Below are 25,351 nucleotides of genomic sequence, written 5' to 3'. Positions count from 1 at the left end.
CTTAAGTTGCACTTAACAAGACGCTGTCCATTGTACTGAAATGTGATTCTTCTGATGCAACTTTAAGACTTTAAAATTAGAACGTTAACCAAAATAATTGACGAATTACGGTACACCCCAAAAGAATTATGTTGCTACAGAAAACTTTTACATTTACTATAGGCTAGCTACTTATTTTAGTCCTTTAAATGTACATTGTATGATGCTACATGAAGACAAAGACAATAAGGTGAACGTGCAATTTCTGGGGAAATTGTAGGGTGTGCTTGCTTGCATTGGTTGCAGATGGTAAATGGTAAAGATGGCGTCTGCTAAATCAATGACTAAATGTAAATGTGGAATGAACCTAACCTATATGACTTAAACGTCACCTTAAGTTTTTCCCTTCTACAGTAGTTATATTTTCAAGGATTTAGCCCACTCATAATATTGCATTCATTCATTAAGAACCACCTTTGAAACAAGCTGAACCCCCTTGAAACAAGCTATTCTAAGTAACAAAGTTGTCACCGGTAGCTTGGCTCTGCCCTCCTACGTACTTCCGCTCATTTTAAATTTTGCTTCTGTACTAGGTCTGGGATTTCAGTGTATTAGTCGGTTTTCAGAAACAATTTTTTGTAGGTCCAATCAGCGAACAGAGGGAGTGGCTGAGAACGATGACGTTGATGTCGTGCACTAGTTTGAGTTGTAGTTAGTGATGGCCATTTCGGCTCTTTTTCAGATAGACGGACGGACGGAGTTGGACGGATTAGTTGAATTTATAGTAGTATAGTATAGTAGTTATTTATAGTAGTGCTGAAAACAATTCACAATTTTACCCTTCCCAAAGAGTAATTTGTTACATAGTAGACATTGCAAGCACTGAGGCCCTCATGTACGTACATTTGCAAACGTAGCGTTATCAGCGCCATGGCCAACCCACAGAAAGCGCACGCTGTGATAGGCCTACTTCCGTTTACGTCGTATTTACCAAACCTGCAGTTCATCGAGTAATCACCTTTCTCCGCCCACTATACCATAAATTGCGAGCATTTAAACACGCAATTGAATGGGCCTCCTTCTCTCTTTCTATCATGGATCAGCTACCAAACTCAAAACAGCGAAAACAAAGATTTAGTGATAACTAGGGATGGGCGAACGATGCCTTGTGAAGCTTTGGTGGTTTCTTCCGGATTGTGCCGGCCCAAAGAGCCGAACTATCGGCGCATTGAAAATGAACAGCGTCATCTAGCAGCCGTTTAAACTGGCTGAATGGGGCGTAGTGGTTGTCTCCGACGGTAGACTACCCTACGTTATTTAATATTTTAATTAAGGCTGCATGTGTTCATTTTTATCCGATATTAGTGCTCACACATTAAAATGTTGTGATACATCTGTAGGCCGTTAGAATTAAGTCATTTTCTCACAGTAAAAGTTAAAGAATATCTTCCGAGGTTGCCTGCACTGGGGCGAGAACTCGGGTATCTAGACTCGCATTATTAATACATTGTCGTACAAGGCTTTAACCAGCTACACCACCGAAAAAGCCGTTACTTGTCGATACGGGTGGACGGACTTTATACGATACGGTTTTTATATCAATTAAACTAGATTACACAGATTTGTTCTTATTCTTAACATTTGTGATATGTAGGCCTATTGTGAACTGGGGGGACTTTATTTTTACAAATTATTATTACTGTTGCCAACGTTGACGAATCATCAACATTTGTTTTCTGGGCACTGTATAGACCTACCTAGTCCTATCATGTTACGTTTCATTTCAATGAAATACAACACAACACTCAAGTGCACGGATTTATAATTATTACAATACGGATTTGGTTAAATAATAATGACTCATGGAAGAAACTCGAGCGATGCCTTGTGCTGCTTCTCTGGCAATGTGAGATTTGTCTTTAACAAGAAGCGGTGGCTTCGTTCCCTCTATGGCTCTGGTTCAGAAGAGCTGCAAAACTTCGAACCAGTTCGGGACGTTTGAAGCATTGAACGTCATCTATCACGTGGTTTCGTAATTTGATACAAGCTCCAAAACACTTTTTCGAAACTGTGCGTATTGGTTTTGCGACACAAGCATCGATGCGTCAGTGCCATACGTCCCATCCCTAGTGATAACGAAATTGATGTGCTTGTTCATGAGGTAACAGCGAATTTAAATATTATACAAGGCCGGAATTCCACACGGACACAAAAAAAATGCCATTAGGACCTAAATGACAAATTCCAGTAACTGTAATATTGCATGGCTGCTTAATCTGTAACATGTAATGATTTCGTGTTCACTCAACTGAAAAAGTGTGATCCTTGTGGCAAAAATCCTTTCAGCTCGTCTCCTTGGCCTATGTCTTCGTCTTGCTAGGATTACTGCTGTAATTTCACCAGGAGGCATATGCGAGGACACCCGCATCCTGGTTTACACCTGCTTTTAAGAGGCGCAGAATTTTCACCGCAAAATAGAGACGCGCTTTCACCGGCAGTTTTTGTACATACCGCTTAGGGATGGGAAGATTCACCGGTTCGCATCGGTGCATCGGCATAAAAGCTCACGATGCGATGGCTCGGATCAAAAAAGTGTGCACCGGATACAATGTGAGATGAAATCGCGATGCATCGTTTCTAACATTTTTGCTTCGGTATAATCCGATGTATTTATATAGAATCGTGTGTAGGCTAACACCTTTAGTATTTAGAAATGTGACCAATGATTTGTAACCAATAATTTTATATTTAGATAGATTCCTCCTCTCTAACTGTTTCTTAAGCGCGCTTTCATCTCCACTCACTGCTGTCAGTGGCCGATTCTCGTCAAGTCTCTCGGCCAAGTTTCGCGTGAGTTGGAGGCGTGTTCGGGCGAGTGTTATCATGGCGGAGGAAGAGTTACACGTTCCTACGAATTGCAATAAAAAAAAGGTTTGGCAACACTTGGCAAGATATGTCGTGCTACTATAAAAGTAGGGTAGGCAGCACGGCTAATTTAGGTAGTCACCTGAAGAGGCGACATGGTATTTGTGTGGAGACGTCTGCCTCCCCCTCGGATTCAGCTATGGCTACAGTCAGTGGCTAGCTCCACCGGTATCCCTAGCAAAAATAGGACGCTATTCTCCGAGAAACAAATCACTGTTGTGTACGACAAAGTAAGACGAGAGATAGCTGAGTCATTGAGAAAAACCTTAAAGTAGGTCGTATGAGTTCAATTTCGTGTGTGGTGATATGACAGTGTTTACAGCAGCTTGTGACTGCCAGTAATAGTTTACCCTTTTACATTCAAAGAACACATACAATAGGAAAGAATTCTGAATTCTCACCATGCTTTAACGCGCCATGCTTTTACGCGCAAGTTGTGAAACAAATACGCCTGAAGTCAGGGCCGGTCCTTCCTACAGGCGACATAGGCAGCCGCCTAGGGCGGCATGAAGAGGGGGGGGCATTTTCCCAAGTGCATCCATTAATTAACCCTCCCGCACAACCATCAGAGGGTGCCAACCGCGCCACGTCATATCTCCGTGTTGCGTTTGGGGGGGGGCGGCACTACGACTTGCGCTCCCGGGGGGGGGGGGGGTTCTGTTGATACATTTTGCCAGATGTGCTAGGACCGGTACTGCCTGAAGTGGGCGCAAAAGCGTTAGTACATGAGGCCCTGAGTGTGCACTGAGTGTGCATTAACAGTATGAGCGGAAGTAAGGAAAGCTTTCATGTACACACACAGGAGGCAGTTGGAAGTTGGAAACTGTCAGCCCAATTCCATCTCTTTGAATATTTTAGAGCGACCAGTCAACTTCAAACCAAGGTAATTTGAGCCCTCAATGTTTGCGTGACAAGGGGACACGGGTGTGTTCACATTGGCAAGATTGCAGTCACGTGGTTTCAACTCAAAGCTTGTTTGGTATACTTGTTAGTTTTGTTGTTAGAAACCTTGTGACAACAGACAAGTTCAAGCCTCACCTATTTCCTTGTTCGGTAGCTGAGCCCCTGCCAGGTATGTTATTGTGAAGGTACAGATTATATCATGCACGCTAAGTTATAGTCACGTAGTGTGTTATATACATCTCTATAACCATCACAGCTCAGTGTCTGTGTTCAGATTACAGCTAGCTCTGTAGAATATTCTGTGGCCCTGCAACCGCATGCTGTTGACAGTCCACATAATTTCTTTTTGAGAACAATTCACGGTTTTTAGTCTGCAAATGAAACAATCCATCATTGCAGCGGTTTTAATGGTGGCCTAAATAAGGTGGCAATGATTACAGGAAATGCCTAATTACTGGGACACAGATTATCTGAAAGCTGGGGATTGTTGGCAAGGGACGAACAAGAGGAAGGGGAACCCCCGCCCAAAGGCAGATAATGACAAAATGGTTAAAAAAAAAGGCAGATGAGCTGAGGAAGACAAGCACACAAGTATAAACATACCTACCCGCCCACATACCCACATACACACCCACACACACACATTCCTAGCCACCCATAGTTCACTGTGGGTTGGTTGCTGACATGTACCTCGATGAGTCTCTCAAACATGTGAGCCAGGGGCAGGAAGGAGATTAAGACATCATTCTGGTTAGGGGAGATGACTTTCTGTTGGCAGGAGGGACGGAGGAAGGAGAGAAAAGAGGGGGAGAGAAAGACAACATGCTCATACAGGTTCTGCAACATTTCCCATCATGACATATCTTGAGCTTCATCACAAACAAATTATGTAGGTAGGTGGTTCAGTGTAACACCATGTGTGTACATTGGATTTGTGTGTGTTAAATAATAACTGACCCGCTATATAATTGAACAAATAAAATGCCTACTAAGCCTTTCAATAATACAAACCAAGGGATCCATGACATCTGACACTATGGCATGTTTGTATTCAGAGACTCAGTGGTCCATAATCACTCACATCTGTGACTTTGAGGAAGCCAGAGAAATCTGCAACCACGTTCCCGTGTGTCAGCATCACTCCTTTTGGGTTTCCTGTTTAGACGGGAAGTACTGAACATCAGAACTGATGTGCTTGTTATGCATTGGACACGCAGTGCATACACTAGATCAAGGTCACACAAACATACTGTACGCATGAGCTCGCAGTTTAAAAAATAGTAATACCCTTCCTGACCACCAGGTAGCAGTCTATACATTGTCCTGCCATGTGCCTATGAGTGTGTACAGTACTTTTGGGAAGTTCAGATCATTTTACTCACTAAGATCTTTGAATCTGAAGTGAAAGTGCCTAAGTTGATCGTAGAATCCATCGTAGGACGAATCTTAGTTTTACGGGCCATTCCTAAAGACATCGTAGCTAAAGTGTCTCTTGAAAATTCGTAACTCTTGAAAGTGCATAGATTAGCCTACTCCTTACGAGCAAGTTTGGGAAACGCACGTAAGAAATATCGATGGTTTCGTTTTTTGCTCGATCGTTGCTACGATCCATCGTTATCGGGAAACGCAGCCCTGGATAGTTGTTTGGCTATTGATTTTTACGTTTAACACGCAATTTATACTTTTGCATAGGTACTTGCTACATGCTTCGATAGCCAAACAACTGTCCTGGTGCACGTAACTCTGTCATTATTGCATTTCGTACTTCTGTCGATCAATTTATTATTTCCTGTTAGTTACTGTGCATCCATTCAGCGACGTAAATGTTGTACCAACCCTTTCCATTTTGAGTTAATGTAATGTTGTTTCCCATTTGGGGGAGCGTGTCTCGGGCGAGGTGAGCAAGTCATCCTATTTGGGGGGAGTTCACTCGTATTTGGGGGGAGTGTTTTCATTTGGGGATGTACTCATATTAGTGTGTGTTAGCTATCCAGCATTTCATCCATAAAGAAACCCCTTTGAAAGCAGAGATTCAATGTTATGCCTGCAATCAGCACTAACCTGGCTACATCGGTAGTAAAAGCGAATTCGCTTCTAAATAACAAAACAAAATTTCCCTATTTTCCTTACTACAAACTCCGGTGGTTAAGATTTAATTTTGAATGCCTCAATCAGAGTGAAGAGGCTGGGATGAGTTACCATGATGCCTGAGGAGGCACATGAAAGATAAGGATTGTAATAAAAAAAAAATGAAATGCTGATTCAAACAACGTCAATCAGTCCATTGTCATTGGCACTGCACTCCATTGAATTATAAAGAGGACACCTGCGAAATTTCGAACTTTGCGACTAAAAGTCTGAGCATTTGAGTCTTATTTTAGTCAGACTTATCCGTGACTATTTTCGTCTAGTTTTAGTCGACAAAAAATGTTGACATTTAGTGTAGTTTAAGTCAATGAAAATTGTATTTAAGTATATTTCAAAACAGAAGTAGTTTAAGAAGTCACGGGAGGCATGCCAAAACCATTTGTTTAAATGTATGCATTTGTCTAGAATAAGGTATTCAAAGTCATGTTGTTGATGCCAAATTCAGTTCAGTGTGATTGCTATGTGAATGACAAAACTACAGTATTTGGCCAACAAGGGATGCTTATAACATGCAGTCAGTCAGGTAGGAACTAAGAACCCACTTTACACTCTCTCATACAAACAAATATACACACACACACACTAGTCACACGTGTTAACCCACTTTACACTCTCTCACAAACATACACACACACACGCTAGTCACACACGTTTGTCTCGGACTCAGTCTTTTCAGCTCCAGGGGCTAACGTTTAAAGCTAACGTCTAAAGCTAACGTTAAAATGAGACACATTAACTACAGCCTCATGAGTTGGCTAATAATAATAACGCGACTTAACGAGATGAAATAACGTTATAACATTTCGTCTAGTTTTTATTCATCAACAGTATTGCATTATACATTTAATTATAGTCATCGTCACATGACCAGCATTTACGTTGCGTCTCGTTTTCGTCACTTGATAAAGGTTCGTTGACGACGATATTTCATAATTTTCATTGACGAACGCAACACTAGTTCCCGGTGCTCCAGATAATCGTAGGAAACTAATGCAGACAAACACACACAGACATTCCTGGTATTATTAGAGAAGGGATTAGATTATTATGGGTAGATTTTACTGAACTATATTTAACAATACAAAACTTACACCTCAGTATCTTTGGGTATGTGTCTTTCATTCCATTTTCATGTGACTGTTACACAGTACTTAGCCTAACAGTCATGTGAAAAATGAACGAAAGACTCCTACCCGAAGAATAATTTCTGTTTCCTCTACTGAACCCAATGCATGGCCATTAGAAAATGAACAAATCACTCTACTCTATTCCCAAGTCATATTGAGGTGAACCTATTGGGGAGGCAAGTGGCTGACCAGGCTGCAATTAAAATGATGAGCAGCACCTGATTACAAACTCTGTCCGAGACTCTGGGGGAACATGTAAAGACAGAGCCGGGAGCTGAGGAATGCAAGCATCGAAACGGTCTAGAGTGGACGCGCAGGTCCATTTACCTAACTGGCACGTATCTTCAATGTGGGGGGCGGGTGCCATTTGCAGTTGCTTAGACAGGCCATAGGCGAAGACAGACAGTGCTAGAGAAGGGTTGTAGGGTAGAAGTGCCAACTGTTCATGTGGGAGCGTTCCAGCCAGCTGGGGAGTGCTCATCATTTCCACACCATACTGACCGGTCCCTTGCCGCCAGAGGACGATGCTACAATGCTGAGACCCTGGGGGAGGGTCTTGCCAAGGGGCCAGCTAAGTAGTATCAAAAAAATAGTGTACCTGTTATGTGTTGGAAAGTTAGTTTGTCCTTAGGCCTATAAGCTCAGCGTGGTGTACGGAAGGGGTGAAACCAAACCATCACGCAGCCCTAATGTCAGACGGGGGAGGGTCTTATATGGTTAACCTAGTTTGGGCTGTGTGAGCCGTGTCACCCAGGTAGAGGCCCCAATCTTGTTGTGAGCTATCACTGTGTGTCAAGCTAGTGTGGCAGGCCAGTTGTTTTTGGGATGTGAAGTGTGAAGTCATGAGTTGGCGTGCAGTATTATTTTAAAGCAGTCCCTCCATTTAGTGGGTTTGGGGAGCGTTCTGCCGATTCCCTGCGCTAGTTATGAATTATGCCAATGTCCTGTAAATGTACCAATAAAAGTGCTTTATATTTTTCTAACTACTGAATAGTGTGTGTGTCTGTGTGCCGACCTCTGACGCCGGACCATACCGGCTATACAAAGGGGGTGGCAGCATTACCTGCAGCAACCTGGTAATTGTTTCCCCCTCCTTTTGGGCGGTTCTGGTTTATTACAAGATTATATATTTGTTCAAAATGAACAAATCGATAATGAACAACATCACCAGTGCACAGTAATTGTATGACTTAAGAATGTGTGACTGTGGAAAAACATTGCAGGAAACCATTGGGAGGGCGCTGAATGACAGACTGCCCAGATCTTTGCAACAAAGGAGTATATCAGATTCCTCCCACCCCTTGAGGTCATGTGATTGTTGCCATGATTCCTGTTGTGACCTGAGAGCATAGCGTGAGTCACAGATGTTTTCTGCTAAATTTGTCATTCTACCACAAGGGGAAGGAGCTTGGTGTTGACAGAGTGGTAGCTATATTTTCTGTGTTTCTCCTGGTTTTGTATAACATGCTAAATCAAAGAACTCAAATGCTCAATGGTTCTTACCTGTGGTGCCACTGGTGAAACACACAATAGACAGGTCATCTGGGGAGGGGGGCTGAGGGCACAAACATGACGTCATAGTTAAAACATTCAACAGCAAACTCTTCTACTCATTGACTGATTGGTTGAGTGAGTGAATGGGTGACTTCAAATGGTGTTCTATTAAGTTCAGGGGAAGGTTTCGGGTTAAGTGAAGTCAACTTAAATTTTTCAGTAAGTATTATCACAGGCTCACTATAGACTTCAGAAAGTGTATATATATATTTGTTTACTTAAATGGGTATAAAGCCAGTATAGTTAGCTCAGTGTGAGATTCTGTATGGAGCTTTCAAACAGCCTTTAGTCTCCAGAGCACAAACCCAAACAGGAGGAGCATCTGCAAAAAGTACATGAGCCACAATGCTTAAGCTTGATTTATACTTCAATGTCAAACACGTCTGCATAGTCCACAGACACCACCGAGAGCCTCACAGGACCGCATAGGCTACTTGCACAAGCTCAAATATAATAGCATAGCTACGTGTTTGTTAATCGCAAAGCAGCACAATGATTGGTTGGATGGGGAAGGGAGGGTTTACAACATTTTACTGGAGGCATGGCTGAAATCAAGAAACTTTTGTCCGAACAAGTTCGCCGTTACCAGCATTTGTAACTGACAACTTCGTCGAAGTTGTGTAAGAACAATGTAGGAGTTGTTTAAGTTAATATTTTGTTTACCAACTACAGTTACTACTTCTGTGAGGTTAACCTGCGGTACAACGTGACAGATATTGAAAGAAATATCATGGATATCTATCAACACAAGACCACACAACTATAAATGCTGAGCATGTCTCCGCACACCCTGGCATGACATTAAGAACGCAGGCCCGAAGAAGTATTAACCAAGCTTAAGTGTGTGTGCAGTGCTTCTGCCCATGTGTGTTGTGGATTGATTGACTGATTGCTTAATTGGTTAATGGGTTGGTTAATTGATTCCTTGATTGGTTAATTGGTTGGTTTGGTAGGTTGATCTTATAATTAAGTAAAACTCACCATAGGCTTTCTATGGTTCTCTCTGCCCAAGGCCTGGAGTATACACAACAGGAAAACAAAGCACAGCAAAACAATGTGATGTTAGAATCAGAATCAGAATTCGGTTTATTCGCCATGTATGTTATACAAACACGGAATTTACTGTGGCAGGGAGGTGCAAAACCCTAAACATATACAGATCTTAAATTAAGTAAAAGTACAAAAGTTTAACTATTTCTAAGAACTAAACAATCTAAGAATACAACAATTTAAATATAAAATAAAATATATATAAAAATAAGAATAGAATGAGCAGCGTGAATGGTCAATATAGTGCAATCGGATACTGAGATAAAGTGGCTTATGCATACTGAATTGCCATTAGATGGACTTATAATAGTTAAATAAGTGAATGAATGTCAATGGGAGTCCTTGGCCTTGTTGAAGAGGCCAGTAGCAGATGGAAAGAAACTGTTCTTATGGCGTGAGGTTTTGGTCCTGATGGTCCCCAGCCTTCTGCCAGAGGTAGATTAGTAGATCATTCTACTATCTAATAACACTAGAATCACTGAGCAGGGGTCATTTGGCTCCAGTGAAAAGGGGAAAAAAGGTATCTTTGCACTCTATAAAATTCCAAAACCCTGTTTTCTTGACTTTTCCTAGATATCTGTGTTTTATCACACAGTATTTTTAAATTTTCAAAATTACACTGGGAAATGCTCATTTTAGGCAAATTGCTGCCAGGTGCACGTTCTGACTTTTTTATTTCCTGCATTCCAAGACTGCGATTTCTCTTTTTTTCCGCAAGGGCTCCCATATACGAGTCTTCTGTTATTCAGACAATGTTTCATATATAAAGTTTGATATATAGTGTGTAAATATTCCTAATATGTATAGATTATCTATATGTGTGTGTGTGTGTGTGTAAAATGATAAAGATAATTTAATTATACAAAGTGCATTTGTGTCACATACATTTGTGTGTAGACAATGGTATAAGCGCAATTCTTTTGTCCCATTATTTTTGAGCGGCAACAATAGTTTACAATGGTAGATTGCAAATTAGCTATGTTTAGTAAAGCAGATAAATGTAACTAATAAATACATTTTTGCATGTATTCAAACATGGGTCAAACGATGCACATGCACCCCCTGCACCCGCGGTAAAATCGCCTAGGACTGGAGCTATCAGACTCTTAAATGTTTATGATGTCCCTCTGTGTAAATATATACTACTGACAGGCTGACCCGCTAACCCAGAACTCCCTTTGCCAGGTTGCTACACTACTTTTGACTGGAGACAACAAAGTGATGATTGTCAGCCGAAAGAAAGGGAGTGAGAGAAAGAAAGCGAGAAAAAGTGAGGGCAGAAGAGAGACAGAGATAAAGATTTAAAAGGGAGTGAGAGACAAGTATAGAGCAGTGAAAAGGGGGGCAGAACAGACAGCCCTCTATACCTCCACGTCTCTGAGTGCCTGTATTTGCACACTGCAGGCCTGCCCTCTCTCCACCAGGGCGGCGTCGAAGAGGTCCATCAGGATGATCCTCTGCAGCCCCGCAGTCTCCTGGCGCTCCACGTTACCCAGAAGCACCTGGGCCTTTGCCACATTGTCGCAGATCACCGTGGAGATGTCAGCTGAAACGGAGTGAAGATGCCGGGCTGAACATCATATGCACGCTGGGCACATGCTGCACATACAAATGGGACACACATGTTTGTGTCCACGTATGTGCTCACACTGAATAACCATTTAAATGCATTCAATTTTTTCCCTAAATTCAGGGGAAAAAATGGGGGTTCGTGTTGCGTGGGTGTGTGTGTGAGTTGAAAAATTAATTATTTCCACACCTATTGATTCTTTAATGCAAAACACACAGCAACTTTATGTATTCAATCACATACCATTACAACTGTAAAATATAATATCTAAAACTGTGGAATAATTATGACCATAATGCATGTTATGTGCCAAGTCTATCTGAATCAATATTTGTGTGTCTGTATGTCTGTGTGTGTGTGTGTGAGTGTCAGTGCATATGTGAGTGTGTGTGTGTGTTGGTCATACCAGTGTTGATGATGAACCGTATGGCGTCTGGCCCCAGAGTGTCGTACAGAGGCACCACTACCATGGAGTAGGTGTAGCAGGCCAGTTCAGAGATGATCCACTGCAAGTACATGTCACAGGTCAAACCAGAGTGTAAATTACTCACATAACAATGTAACAACTACAATAATACATGTCTACATGGGTTTAATGGATCTTTACCACTACATAGTACAGGCTAGACTCAACTCAACTCCACGTGTGCTTTGTTTTCCACTGCCCTAAAATACCCCCTCAATGTAGCTTGGTCGTCTTAGTGACGCCTCATGAAACTGCTATGACTTTGTTATCAGCAAGACACACCACTGTCACTGAATCCTTTCGTCAGTAACACACAGGAACGTATGCACCTCCCTTAACTGATAACAGTTTGGTTTGGCTGCTATTTCATTGAGTAGTCCAGTGAATAAAACAATTTGGGGCTCTATTATAAACAGTCGCTCTATTTTAGGCCCCTATAAAGTAGCCTGGCTATTTTAAAATGTTCTGTGTCAAGATTCTCTCTGACCAATCAGTAGTCTGCAGTGTTTTCACATCACCTTTTGGTCTTGGCTCGCTTGGAAGCACGGCAAAGGTGCTACCAAGAATGTAAAGTACCAGTTAGGTGGGTACCAGATCTGCCTGATGGAATCCCAGAAAAGGCGTATAGAGTTCAGCCGGTAAAGTGTAGTGGAAAAGGACCATAAAAATGTACATGGGGTCCACAGAGAAATACTTAAATCTTAAAAAATGCTGAAACACCTGTGAATACCTGCTGTATGATATAATGTTGTAAAACTACATACAGTTCATATCTCAAAAAATAGAATACATACAGCTCTACTGTCATCATCGGAAGCCATTGCCATACGTGCATCCTTGTCTCTGTGTGCCTCACCTCTGGTCTGTTCTGTGCAAACACACCGATTAACTGATCTGGGCTCGGCTTGCAACCCTGGGACAGCAGGCCCGACCCGAGATGCTCTGCCCGGCTCGTCACCTAGAACCAGGAGATTGAGCAGATTGGTTGAAAAACAGGAAGAGGCACAGATGCTCTGAGGGGATTGGTTGAAAAAGAGGAAGTGAGAAGGATGGTCTGAGGGGATTGGTCGAAGAATCTCACCTCTTTATAGGACAACCACTGGTAAGGCTGGTTAGGTAGCCGAGAACCAAGACAAGGTCCATCACCTGCGTAAAAAAAAGAACTTGCAGATGTTAGTGAGACATTAAACTTAGCAGCCAGCTAGCCAGTCAGATAATCAACCCTTTCCAGCCACCCAGCCAGTTTGCGAGTCATTCAGGCAGTCAAACAGGAAGTTAGGGCTTGTAATATTAAAAGTGTATGTGTATATGTGCCTGTGTGTGTATGAATGTGTTTGTGTATACGTGTTTGTGCGTATTAGTGTGCGTATTAGTGTGCGTATTAGTGTGTGTGAACCCACCAGATATGTGGAGGCCTCTCTAGAAGACCTCGTACATGGTCTTTCAGGAAGTCAAGCAGGCAGTTATGGCTTGTAATATTGTCAGCCAGTCAGTACTCCAAGGCATTCAGACAATGATACTAGGATACTGCCAACTCCTACATTGTCTGTTGCCATGGAGCCTGGGTAGGTCTCTTTCCTTAGAAAACAGGAAGCATTCCTGCTGAGTTGTCAAGCGAAGTATAGTTCCTGGGTGTCTGTGTGTGTGTATGTATGTGTGTGTGTTCTATATGTGTGTGTGGATGCTTGTGCCTGTATATGCAAGTGTATGTGTGTGTGTGCCTGTGCATGTGTGTATGTATGTGTGTGTATATGTGTGTGTACGTGTGTGTGTAACCCAGGGTTACAGGGCACAAATTAATTAAATGTAAAATAAAATTATTTATAAAGAGTAACAAATAAATAACTATTATATTCACGAAAGTAATATACAAGAGCTATTATTTATTTGTTGATTAAGAAAAGTGATGCTGGTGTGGTTGGGTCCCAGTTTCATACTGTGGCTCTGTTATTTTATGTTGTGATGAAGTATTGCTGTGGGTGAATTTATTTTTTGGGCTTACAGGCGGGAAAGTTGGGGTTCTCGCACTGTCTCGCGCGAAAAAGAGGAAGACTACTGAACTGAAAGTAAAGCCCGTTTTCCAGAACAAGAGTCCCAAAATCAAATTAGTATAATATAGTGATAACCCCATAGGTATTTTAAAAGCAGAAAAAACCCCAAGCTAATAAGAATAAATAGATCAAACGTAAGGGAATCAGGGAGAACAATTACTTAACACTTTCATTGATTTGGGGAATTACTATTTTCTTATTTTTTGTGTTCTTGTCATTAAGTCAATTGCCATTGTTGTTTGTTTATGTGTGTTTTTTTACATGAGAAGGAAAAAATAAAACAGAGGTAATAGAGAAACAAAATATCAAAAATAATAACAACAACAATTCTATTACCTCTGAAATATAGCCAATGTGTTCTGTGTGTTTCATTCTGTAGTGCAAACAGTACCATCTTTCCAAAGAACCACATATTCTGATACATTTCCCATTGATCAAATTATTATTCTCTGTAGTGGTGTTAAAGTTAGACACTCGTTACATGTGTGTGTGTGTGCGTGTGAACCCACCAGATATGTGGAGGCCTCTCTGGAAGACCTCGTACATGGTCTTGGCGTCCTCATGGTAGTGTGTCAGCAGCTTAGGACTGTCCCCCAACATGGACCTGCGGCCCCCATCCTCACACTGAGGGGGGGAAGGGATAGGCGCGTGAAATGGGTGTGAGGGTAGGCAGGGAAAAAAAACTTGTTAGGCAGAGTAAGTGTACTGATCCACTGCACTGTTCTCCTGCTCTGGTTATGGAAAAAACACTGACTTACTGCAGACTCAATCTAAAGTTTATAGACTCATGATTAAGACTTCTTCAAAGTGCTCTCTCTCGTTTTCCTGTGAGGATTCTTAATGAATGAGTCTGTGTGGATCTGAGCATGTGAAGAAATGGCTCACAACCAGACGAAGCACAAGAACACAGGAAACGCATACTGAAACTAAACCCTAGTGTGGTTGTGTGCACGTGTGTGTGCGGATCACATTCCCACACAAAAGACCATAATCCCGCAAGACGCTTCCAAGACACCTCACGCCCCTCAGCTTGCTTACTGGCACTTCCTCCGACTGGTGGGCGAGGTCGCAGGGTGGGTTGATGGGGCGGGGCCGTGTGGCCAGCCAATAGGCGAGGACGGCGGTGAGAGCCCCGATGCCCACCAGCGTGGAGGTGGGCAGTGATCGGAAGAACTGGCCCAGGTCATCCAGCTCGGGCAGACGCAGGGTACTGAGGAGGTCCTGGGATTGCATCCTCTCCATCAGGGTGGAACTCAGCTCTGGGGGGGGGGGGGGGGGGGGGGGGGGGAGTGAAGAAAAGGAGGAGAGGGAGGTGGAGAGGTAGAGGTGGAGAAAAGGAAGATTGAGCCGTTAAGTTAAGATTAGAAATGAGTGAGTGAGACAGAGAGAGGCAGGAAACGGTAGACAGAAAGGGGAGGAGAGGGATGCAGAGTGAAAGAGAGAGGAGGTGCGGGACAGGAAGTCAGAGTAGAGAGGGGGAGATCTTAAAAGAGACAGGAAGAGAGAATGAGGTCAGACTGGTAAAAACATACAGTATACTCAGCCCTGGCTTGTTAACTTCAAGCCACAGAAGATCTAGGCCTGATAACGGAGGTGCCAATATTGCTGACACACACAACCAAGTCACACCAGGACGGAACTTTTTTTTTTAACTTCTTGTGGTCATGCATAAATGAATGTTTCTCATTCATCCCTATGGAATGACTCATGCACAGTACCACCCACAACAACCAATAAGAAGCACAGCCCCAGGTATCCATAGTTCATGGATACAGAGAAGCAAACACCAGATAAACAGACACTGAGTTTTTTTGTTTCACTCACACACAGACATACACTAACAAACACACAAATAGGCACACATACAATCACACATAACACATTCACACAGACACACGCACTTGTTTTTAAATGAGTCACTGGACCACAATACAGTTAAGCACTCGTGTAGGTACGCGGGATCACGACTAGGTTGTCTGACACGGGTGAACATCATTCAAGACATGAACATCACTAGTTTTGATACTTTTCATCCATGAAACGGATCAAAGAGCCAAGCCACAGCCAGGCCCGGAGTGGCCATCAGGAGAATCGGGAGAATTCCCGGTGGGCCGCTTTGCGCGCTCATAAATTGGGCTGGCAGATCGCCTGCTTTATCTTTGTTTTTTCACACACCAAATACAACTGTATGTGGGGAACTGAAACTGAAAAAGCCAGGTAAAAAAAGAAAGATCTGTCACTTCATAAATCTAGGTTCCTGCAAGGGTGGGAAAAATATGTTTTCTCAAAAGCCCCGAATCTTTCAGGTAAAACTTTGGGTTGTAATTTCCAGCAAATATAACAATGTGAGTCCACGTAATGTTTATATTACATAAAGCTCAAAAAACAGTTTTACACTGAAATGAATGCAAAGAATCTTGTTTGCTCGTGCGCAATGCGCACTCGCATTCCTGTGAAGTTTTGATTTCTGCTCATATCAAAACCTTGACTAGGTCCTAGGTTTGGGCTAAGCCCCGAATGTTTACAACATATGGCTCGGGCCCTGGTGGGGATGGGCTGGTTTTGGTCATTACACTCCCGGGCTGAAAATGGGTCCCACTTCGGCCCTGGCCACAACTGCCAGAGCATGTGTATGAGTGTGTGTCTGTGAGTGAGAGGCTTTGTCTATCAGAAAGAGGGGGGGAGGGGAATGATGCACAAAAAAAAATTATTGGTTGGTCATGTCAGGTGTGTCATTCAGAATCAACATGATCTAATGGTCCTGGAGTATTAAAGAAAAGCACCCAAGTGGGCATCAAGGATATGCTCCAGGATATGAGCAGTGAAGAAGACTTCTGTCTGGGCTGCTCACACTTTTACGTGTTACTGTAATACTGCGGACTCAGGAGAGTCCCATGGAGAATGAGGTAGTGTGTGTGTGTGTGTGTATGTGTGTATGTGTGTGTGTGTGTGTGTTTGTGAAAGGGTTCCGTGGGGTGGGAGGCTAAGGAACATGCAATATTCTTCTTGACTATAAATAGCAGCTTTCTTTATCTACTGACAAAGCTTTTCAGGCTAAGTGTGTGCCTGTGTCTGTGGGACAAACAGATGCGATAGAGAGACAGACAGAGAGAGAGACAGAGAGAGACAGAGAGAGAGAGAGAGAGTTACAGAGGCTGTCCTTAGCTTTAGCCAAGGCAGAGGAGAAATCCTCTTCCACCTCATCAGGACAATACAATGTGTGTACCAGTACTCACACACCCACACACACCTCCACACACACACATAAACACACACGCATACACACACACAGGGTTGTAGCCAGATGTTAACATTCGGGGCTCAGCCCAAACCTAACATATGACCTTGACTCACCTTTACATGACCTCAGCTAGGGACATCAATAGACAATGCTCGAGCAAAAAACGTAATTAAGATTAATTTGAGTTTTTTGTGTGTTTTATATAGGCTAATATAAACATTACGTTAGACTAGTTGTTATTTACATTTAGTCATTTAGCAGACGCTCTTATCCAGAGCGACTTACAGTAAGTACAGGGACATTCCCCCCGAGGCAAGTAGGGAGAAGTGCCTTGCCCAAGGACACAACGTTGTTTAGCACGGCCGGGAATCGAACTGGCAACCTTCAGATTACTAGCCCGATTCCCTAACCGCTCAGCCACCTGACTTGTTATCATGACTGTAGGTGCCAAATCCAATTATATTATAAATCAACAGGCAATTTCAAAAGTTTTTTTAACATTTCTTAACTCTTTTGGAAAAATCCTATAATACCCCGTTTTTGCCTGCATTCTGCCATTTCTTCTCTAGTCGTGGACCATCAGACCCACACCACCTCAGACAGTTAGTTAGAGCTAGAGACATTTACTGACATGTTAGAGACACTGCATTTAATTTGACAGACTGTTACAGCATGTTACAAATGTTTTTGTTGAGGTATAAAAATTATATTCAGAGCTACACTCAAAAGGTTTGGGGCTGTAGCCCCCCGGCAAAAATGGCAGGCGACACCGCTCACACACAAGATACACACACTCACCACCTTCACACACACAAGACACATACACACACATTGACTAGTGGGAAGTGTATAAATCATGTAAATTCTATTGGCTCTTCTAAGGAACACAGCCCACTGACAAACAGGTGGGTATACACTCACTCAACTTGTGACGGTACATTCCAGGGTGTTGTAATGTGTGTGTGTGCGTATGTGTGTGTGGAAGCCCTCTTCCACCCTCCTACCACTATGGAAGCTCATCGTCACATTACTTGTGTTTTCCTTTCAACCAAGACAGTCTGTTCCTTTCTCCCCCATTCTCTCTCAGTTCCTCACTTTAACAAACATGAACTATGTCCCTTCTTATTTTTTCTCTTTTACAAATACACTACCTCTTTTATCTATTTTCGCTCTCTCTCTCTTTCACACTCAGAAACTGAACACTGTACACTATTTGTCCTATAGTAACCTGGACACACATACCCGCTCTCTCTCTCTCATTCTCTCTGTCTCTCTCTCTCTCTCGCACATACACACACGCAGCTCAGAACCAGCTATCTTTAGAGCTAGCTCTAGCTGAAGGCTAATAGCCTCTTTCTTGCCAAGACCATCATATCCCATAGTGCACCACACATCATCCACAGCAGCAACCGCCATCAGACAGACCAATAACAGACAGGGCTCTTAATTTGTAGAACCAAAGCCATAATCCACAGATGTTGGCGCTGTGCCACGCCTGGACAGGCATGGCACTGTTATTCTCATACCAAGGCTGAGACAAATGGCTGGACAGTTGCAGATACCCGCAACAACCTCTCCTAGGCTAGATCAAATTTACAAGCAAGGTTCCTACAGGCTAGATACATGAAGGGTTATACTGTACGGAGGATTCCTATTGGCCAGAGACACCGAGGGCAAGTGAATGGCGTGGGGGTTTACTTCCTGTGCCCATAGAGGCTTAAATTCAGGCTCCGCCCAACCCCCTCCCCATCTGCGGAGCGTCAGCAGCAATTAGGCTCTGCTGGCGAGGGAGATTATGCCTTGCTCTCCCGGAGACGGACGTGCTAAACCAACCCCCTGCTCTGCCACAGCTATTTAAAGTCATCTCAGTCTCTCCTTCTCTCTGTCTCTCCTTCTCTTTCCCTCTTCTATTTCTTCTCTCTCTCCGTTTTCGTTCCCTCCTTCTGTCTCTCCTTCTCTCTCTTTTCTTTCAGTTCAGTCTCTTCTTCCCCTACTGACCCCACTTCTTCTCCATGTTTTCGTGAAGTTTGTGTACAGAAGAGACAAAGGAGTGGAAGAGAGCTGTGACCGAGAAGAGACAATGAGTTGAGAAGAGTATAATAGATAATAGAGCAAAATAGCAAAAGAGAGAAACTGACGAGGAGAGCAGATCAGAGCAAAGCAGAGCAAAGCAGAGCAAAGCAAAGCAAAGTAGAATACTAAAGAGCAGAGTGGAGGAGAGTAGAGAAGAGAAAAGCAGAGCAGTGTAGGAGAGCAGAGTGGAGTAGAAAGGAATTGAGCTGAGTGGAGGAGAGCAGAGCAGAGGAGGCAGGTGTGAGGGGATGTTCTCTAAGACTAGCCAGGCATGTTCCTACAGCACCAGCCAGCAGCATGAGCAGCTGTGTGACTAGACGAGTACGAAACATGCTAGCGCCTGCCAACGGGTTGGAAACACTTACAGGCCGTCCGGGAAGAGAGGGAGCAGGAGCTGGGTGTCTGTATTCTCAGGCTAGATATTTCAACTTCCCTCTTTAGAATTGTGATTAAAACCTTACTCCCTCCCTCCCTTGCGTACAGCAAGATTACGCTGAGACAAGCGAGAAGAACAGAGAGAAGCGATTTAGCCTAGGATTGTGCCTGGCTGGCCACCGTATCACACCACCCTCAGCAGACACTCTAGCTAGTCAATCTGCCTCTCTCCCTCTCTCCCTCCCTCCTTCCCCTGCCATCCAGACGCGCTCTCTCCCTCCCTCTCCTCTCTCTAAGCTAGCATTGTCATTCTTCAGTACATGACACATAGGCCTCAGGATGCACATGTACAACCTCAGATGCACAGACACACACAAACAGTCACACACACAGACACATACACACACACAAATGCACACGTATACACACACTTATACACTCACACAAGCAGAAACACACAAACAGACACACACATGCAAACATACATGCAAAGCTAGCTAACTTTAACAACAGACACTCACGTCCCAAGGACAAACAAACAAGCTCTGCAAACAGCATTAGAACTAGTTCCCAATTTACCAATAAATATGAAAGCTGCTTCCCCTTCATTAAAGTTATACTTCCCCACAACCAATGGTAAATATAAACTGTTATGTAAATCATATGTGGGAGCAGAGGAGTGAGGGATATACAGCTAGACTATGAGAAATATAAAAATGTGAGTAAGGAAAGAAACAAGGGAGGAAAAGATAAAAGGGAGGAAGCCCTTATTCAGCCCTTTTACACATTTGCCAATGCAGCCCAATATCCGGGTCTAAAGAGCTCACTCTCTCTCATCGTATCCGACTATATAACTTTGTAGTTACAAGTTAATTACTATTACATATTCTCGTTGAATTCTAATTGCACAGCTATGTCCTCTATGACACATATAATTATCAACCAAAGCCCACCTCAATGTATTCACTCAGTCAGAACAGCCCAGGTAACTTATTCAAACGGAACAAAAACCCCATCATTATCCTGTTTATACAATACGCTAAACAAAAGTTTAAATACCACATGGCCAACGGAATGTTTATGTAGGCTATCTCTGTCAAGCCTCTTTCAGTTAAATTATTGAACAGAGTGAAATAATAGATTTACAAGTCTGCCTACATCATCAGATGGTCACTGTAGCTAAATTATTCAATACGAGAGGCGGCATTGCATTCAACGCTGGAGTGGACTTGGTTAGAGTCAAAGCTTTGAGAAGACAATTAGCACGAAGGGATCTTGATTGCCTATCTCACTTCATCATAAGCAGGCTGCTGAGTCGATTCCGTAAATGGAATATTATAAAAACGTACGACGGAAAACACCCCTGAAAGTAGCATTCGGTGGAAAGGCCTTCTGCAAAGAACGTTACCCGGTATAAGAGTCCGACATGCGCTCGAGCTGGCCGGCCGCAGAATTTCAGCACCCCTTGTCCTGTGGACAGCTCCGTCCAATCACCTATGCCTGCTGCAACGCGTGAGGATCCGCGTCACACTGGAACAACCCCCCACTGTTGAGTGGATGTGTGATGTATGGGCAACCATTCTGCCACGTTGCTAACTGGATTTAATCGTATGCAACCATATAGGGTAAATGTGCAACCGTTATAAACATCTCTTAAAGACTATTAAATAAACAGATCGATTCATTGGGAACAAAGACTTTGGTAGCTGAATGGCTAGCATGATGTTGGTTAAAAAGGTGGACAGATGAGCGTTTAAATTCCCGTGTTGGGTTAGATTAATACGACCTCAACAGCCGGTCGATAGAAAAAGGATGCATATTTAGCATGGCATGTGACATTAACTACAACTGTTCCCAATGCATATCTTACAGTATTTGATTTGTATGTAATTCCAAAATCCGTTTCTAATCCTACATAAGTAACAATAGGCGACAATGACATGGCTAACATTCTTGCGTTCAGAGGTTTTGAGCCATAACCTGAGACCATGGGTGCCACAAATTTCCTAATTATAATACACACGCCTACAGTCTACTTAAAGTAGTGCCCAGCCTCCTGTATTGTACTAAATCAATTGAAAATTACTTTAAAAAATATTGAGCAGTTCTTCTCCGGTATTCATCAGGACATATTCATCATGTTGGTTAAACCGTATGCTGCAGCATGAGACCGGGCCTAGCAAGTGGATAATATCCACTTTTGGACTAGGCCTGTTCGCACTAGGCCATAAACGAATGACTGTAACTTGCTAATAGATATCACTCTCATTCTATTTTATCAAGCCTGAATTAGCCGTGCCGTGAAAGTAGATAGTTAAGTGAAAGATGGGTTATAGGAGACAAGCAAGTCACTGATAAGGCTATATTGATTCTTCCCCAAGACAGGTGAAATAAAATTACCCTGACAGTTTAGCTTTATGAGCAAGAATCAAAAACAGGCAAACGAGTGTAAAACTCACCTAACAGAATCCAGATTGACCCAGAGACCAGAACGAAGGCAAGCATGTCTTTCTCATTGAGTCTGCTGTCGCAGCACACAGGCCGGGCGAAGGAACTTCACAACTGCAACATCCACTGCGGCGGCACACCGGCAACCAAGGGAGCTTTAACGGAGAGCCTCTGGGTGATAATACAAATGAGCCGGTTTCACGTTCAGCGTGAACACAGATTACTATTTTATCGGGGATGCGTACAATTAAGAGCAGAGATTGTATTCCCTTCCGCGTAAATTAGGATTGAATGAGCCTATAGCAGCATCCTTCACGACATCAGTAATTTTACAGTGTAGGCTTGGCTACCCTGCGCAACGGCCTACACCACCGAAATTAAAGCGCTTACGTCGGAGGAGATGCGCGATTCCCGAGGAAGGTTACTGGGATGGGGGAGGGGGCTCACCGGTGTCTTACACTTGCAGCTTTAATCTATAATGGCATAATATTAGGAGATATTCAATACAATTTGATCAATGTACTAATTCGCAAAACTGATTGGACATATCACATTTCAGTTAAATGTTTAATGCCTGATAACAATTCGTGCTATAAAGGATTAAAATAATCTTAACAGCCTATAAGTGTTAGACAACTAGCCTATGACATTGTCACGTCCTAATATTATTTAAACATAAATGCGTTCAGTTAGGGGTCTAGAAGAGGGTTGACATGTATGAGGGTAATAATATTTGTATCCTACTGATACACTATTACAGTATCAGCAGAAGCTGTTTGACCCACAGTTACCCCGTCATGTGGTACACGCCAGTCTCCTCCTATCTTTCTAACCTTGAAAACTCTCCTCTCCTACCTATTTGACCAGAGAGGGCGCAATACCGCATTACGCAGCTGTGAGACGGAGCAGCTTGCGTTTAAAAAGTAGGTTGCTCTGCTCGCAGTTTAGAGTGCTATTTCCTTTTTAAATGACAGATTTAATTTTTTTGTTTTAAATTACAGATTTACCTGAAGATTTTGTGGTCGTTTAAGCGTTAGTGCTTCTGATTCTTGAACGCTTATACGAGCTCCACCCGCTGTAATTACCTTATTGTGTCAGCAAGCACATGACTGACCTTATCCAGGGGATCACGGTCAGGACCTCCCATCTGTTACTTCCTGTCATGCCACTTGCTACTTCCTTCTCAGCAGTCTATAGGGAGAAAGAACATAAGCAGAGTCCAAATATGTTTTAAAGCTGCCCTCTGTTATCTGTGAAGGCTGTATGTTTCACGGAGAAGTCACTAATGAGGGCCTCTCTTTTAAGATGAAATGGAGGGATGAGAGGAGGGTGGTGGAGGAGAGGGAGGCAGGTGGGCACGCACAGATGACTTAAAAAACAGTGGTAGCTGTCTAGGGCCTCCCCTCATGCATTATCTCCCCTCCTCACCTTCCCTCCCTTCCGCTCGCCCTCCCTTTCTTGGAGTGATGAAGGGGGCAGCAGCCCTGAATGTTTGACCTGATCTACTGCAACTGATCTGCCAAAGCAGATGGTCTTGTGGAGATTGTATGCACAAGCCAAGCACCCACCCTTGCTCCTCGGCTCAAAGCAAAGGCCCCGATGGATCTTGGTGGTATTGCATTTCCGTTTTGGCATCTGGCTCGTTCCGGCTGATTTTATTCGATTAATTCCAAAATATCCCAAACTATCTTCCTCCATAATTTGTTTCTGTTCTCAAACCTGGCTCAAAATACTAGCTATTTCATAGTTTTTTTTTTCTGCTGAATTTTGCTTAGTTGGAAACCAATCCAAATGGGGAAACTAGGTCTCCATTTATTTTTTCTTACGTCAAAGACTGCATTGACTTTATTATGAAGAACGGATCATGGTGAGACACTACTGTGCAAGACCGGACGTTCAAAATTGCGCTGACAGGATCTCGGTTTTCCAAGACTCAAATTGAAGCCCTTAATGCGCCACTGAGAACTTCCCAAAGAAACAAACAGGTTGTCTGTGATGTACCTTTTGGAAAATACAGGAATCCTTATACCCTTTGAGATTTTCTGTTCTAAATGTAAGAGAAATTACCGAAAACAGGATATTGTTATCAAAGCCATCCACCAGTCTTTAATTAAAATGTCTTATGAAGGTTAGCGCAAGTTCAGTCAGGCAAGACCGATCCCTGCACGCGGGCATACACGATAATGTTTCACTACTTACTCCCCCCGCTAAGAACGCTCTACTTTCATCTGGGTTTCAGTATCGAAAAGCGCTCTCGTCTATCAATTAGCAGTGTCGAATCTTCCTCGTAGCTGTCAGCCTATCACAATTATGCCGTGCCTTTAAATACGTTTCTCTCCCTGTTTAGTTTGTCCATGCTATCAAAGTGCGCGACCCTCCACCTCCCCGTCGCCACCCGGTACCTTTATCACTGTTCTTCGACTACTCTGGCTCGGTCGTCGGCTGTCGCCACGACCACCAGTGTCTGGACTCCATGGGGGATTCTTCTTCGGATGCTGGGCAGGCGCCCTTTGTTCAATAATTCCCCATGGGGTCTAAGCTCCAAACACTTGTAATACATTTATAATTTCTGTAAATAAACATCACTTACTCATCCCAGGTCTCTCTTGATTGAAAGGGTTTATGACAAAGTAATGGAAATCCTTATCTTCTATAACTCTTGGAGAATGAACTAGCTCTCACTAATCTGATATTGCCTAACATCTCAATCCAGCAAGCTCTTACGAATACATTTTTGAAGGCTACCCATTCTCTTTAAAAAAAGAATTTTATGGAAAATTGTAAGATATTTATAAGAGATTTTTACTAAGCCATTTTTACTAAGCCATTCATGTTTGCAACGTACATTTCTCACTGTTCAATAAAGTTCTGACTTAAAAAAACAACTACATTTTCCTAATTGAGAAGGTGCACACCCTGGCTGGCTGGCCGAATTGTTGTAAGAGCATGAAATAATGCAAACTTTACAGGAACTATGTGAACCTCGCCAAAACAGAACTTCTCATTATCCCGGCTAAACCCTCCATCTCCCACGATCTCTCAATCACCCTGGGATCTGCGACGGTGACCCCTTCATCCTCTGCCAGGAACCTTGGGGTTACCATGGACGACGAGCTCTCCCTCACGGCCCACATTGCTGCGGTCTCCCGGTCGTGTAGATTCACCCTCTACAACATCCGGAAGATCAGGAGATACTTGTCTGAGCACTCCACCCAGCTGCTAGTCCAAGCACTTGTCCTCTCCAAGTTGGACTATTGCAACTCGCTGCTCGCTGGTCTCCCAGCATGTGCAACCCGCCCTCTTCAGAGGATTCAGAACGCAGCGGCCCGCCTGGTCTACAATCTACCCAGACGCTCCCATGTTACCCCGCTCCTCATCTCTCTCCACTGGCTACCTATCATGGCCCGTATCAGATTCAAGACCCTGGTATTGACCTTCCGA

At 43.2% G+C, this 25,351-nt stretch overlaps 1 protein-coding gene across 2 annotated transcripts in view; it reads right to left on the bottom strand.

The window, feature by feature from the left end:
* The window catches only part of acsl6 (acyl-CoA synthetase long chain family member 6), a 32,283-nt gene extending 9,212 nt beyond the window's left edge, over window positions 1-23,071 (bottom strand). Inside the window, exons 1-12 of one of the 2 annotated variants that reach the window (XM_067228793.1) lie at window positions 23,025-23,071; window positions 21,922-22,081; window positions 14,812-15,032; window positions 14,283-14,397; window positions 12,804-12,868; window positions 12,579-12,680; window positions 11,663-11,762; window positions 11,054-11,232; window positions 9,618-9,650; window positions 8,586-8,637; window positions 4,889-4,962; window positions 4,498-4,575 (exon numbers count right to left, since the gene is read on the bottom strand). In XM_067228793.1, coding sequence (XP_067084894.1) covers window positions 4,498-4,575; window positions 4,889-4,962; window positions 8,586-8,637; window positions 9,618-9,650; window positions 11,054-11,232; window positions 11,663-11,762; window positions 12,579-12,680; window positions 12,804-12,868; window positions 14,283-14,397; window positions 14,812-15,032; window positions 21,922-21,967 — 1,065 coding nt within the window. In that variant the 5' untranslated portion in view covers window positions 21,968-22,081; window positions 23,025-23,071. Of the gene's footprint in view, window positions 1-4,497; window positions 4,576-4,888; window positions 4,963-8,585; window positions 8,638-9,617; window positions 9,651-11,053; window positions 11,233-11,662; window positions 11,763-12,578; window positions 12,681-12,803; window positions 12,869-14,282; window positions 14,398-14,811; window positions 15,033-21,921; window positions 22,172-23,024 lie in introns of those variants that run through there. The other variant, XM_067228794.1, reaches the window with a different exon arrangement.
* Between the last annotated feature and the right edge of the window lie 2,280 nt (window positions 23,072-25,351).

This window comes from Osmerus mordax, chromosome 25, assembly GCF_038355195.1.
Source record: "Osmerus mordax isolate fOsmMor3 chromosome 25, fOsmMor3.pri, whole genome shotgun sequence".
Classification (NCBI taxonomy): Eukaryota; Metazoa; Chordata; class Actinopteri; order Osmeriformes; family Osmeridae; genus Osmerus; species Osmerus mordax.
The sequence above is the reverse complement of the archived record's forward strand: the minus strand, read 5'-3'. Positions and strand labels throughout refer to the sequence as shown.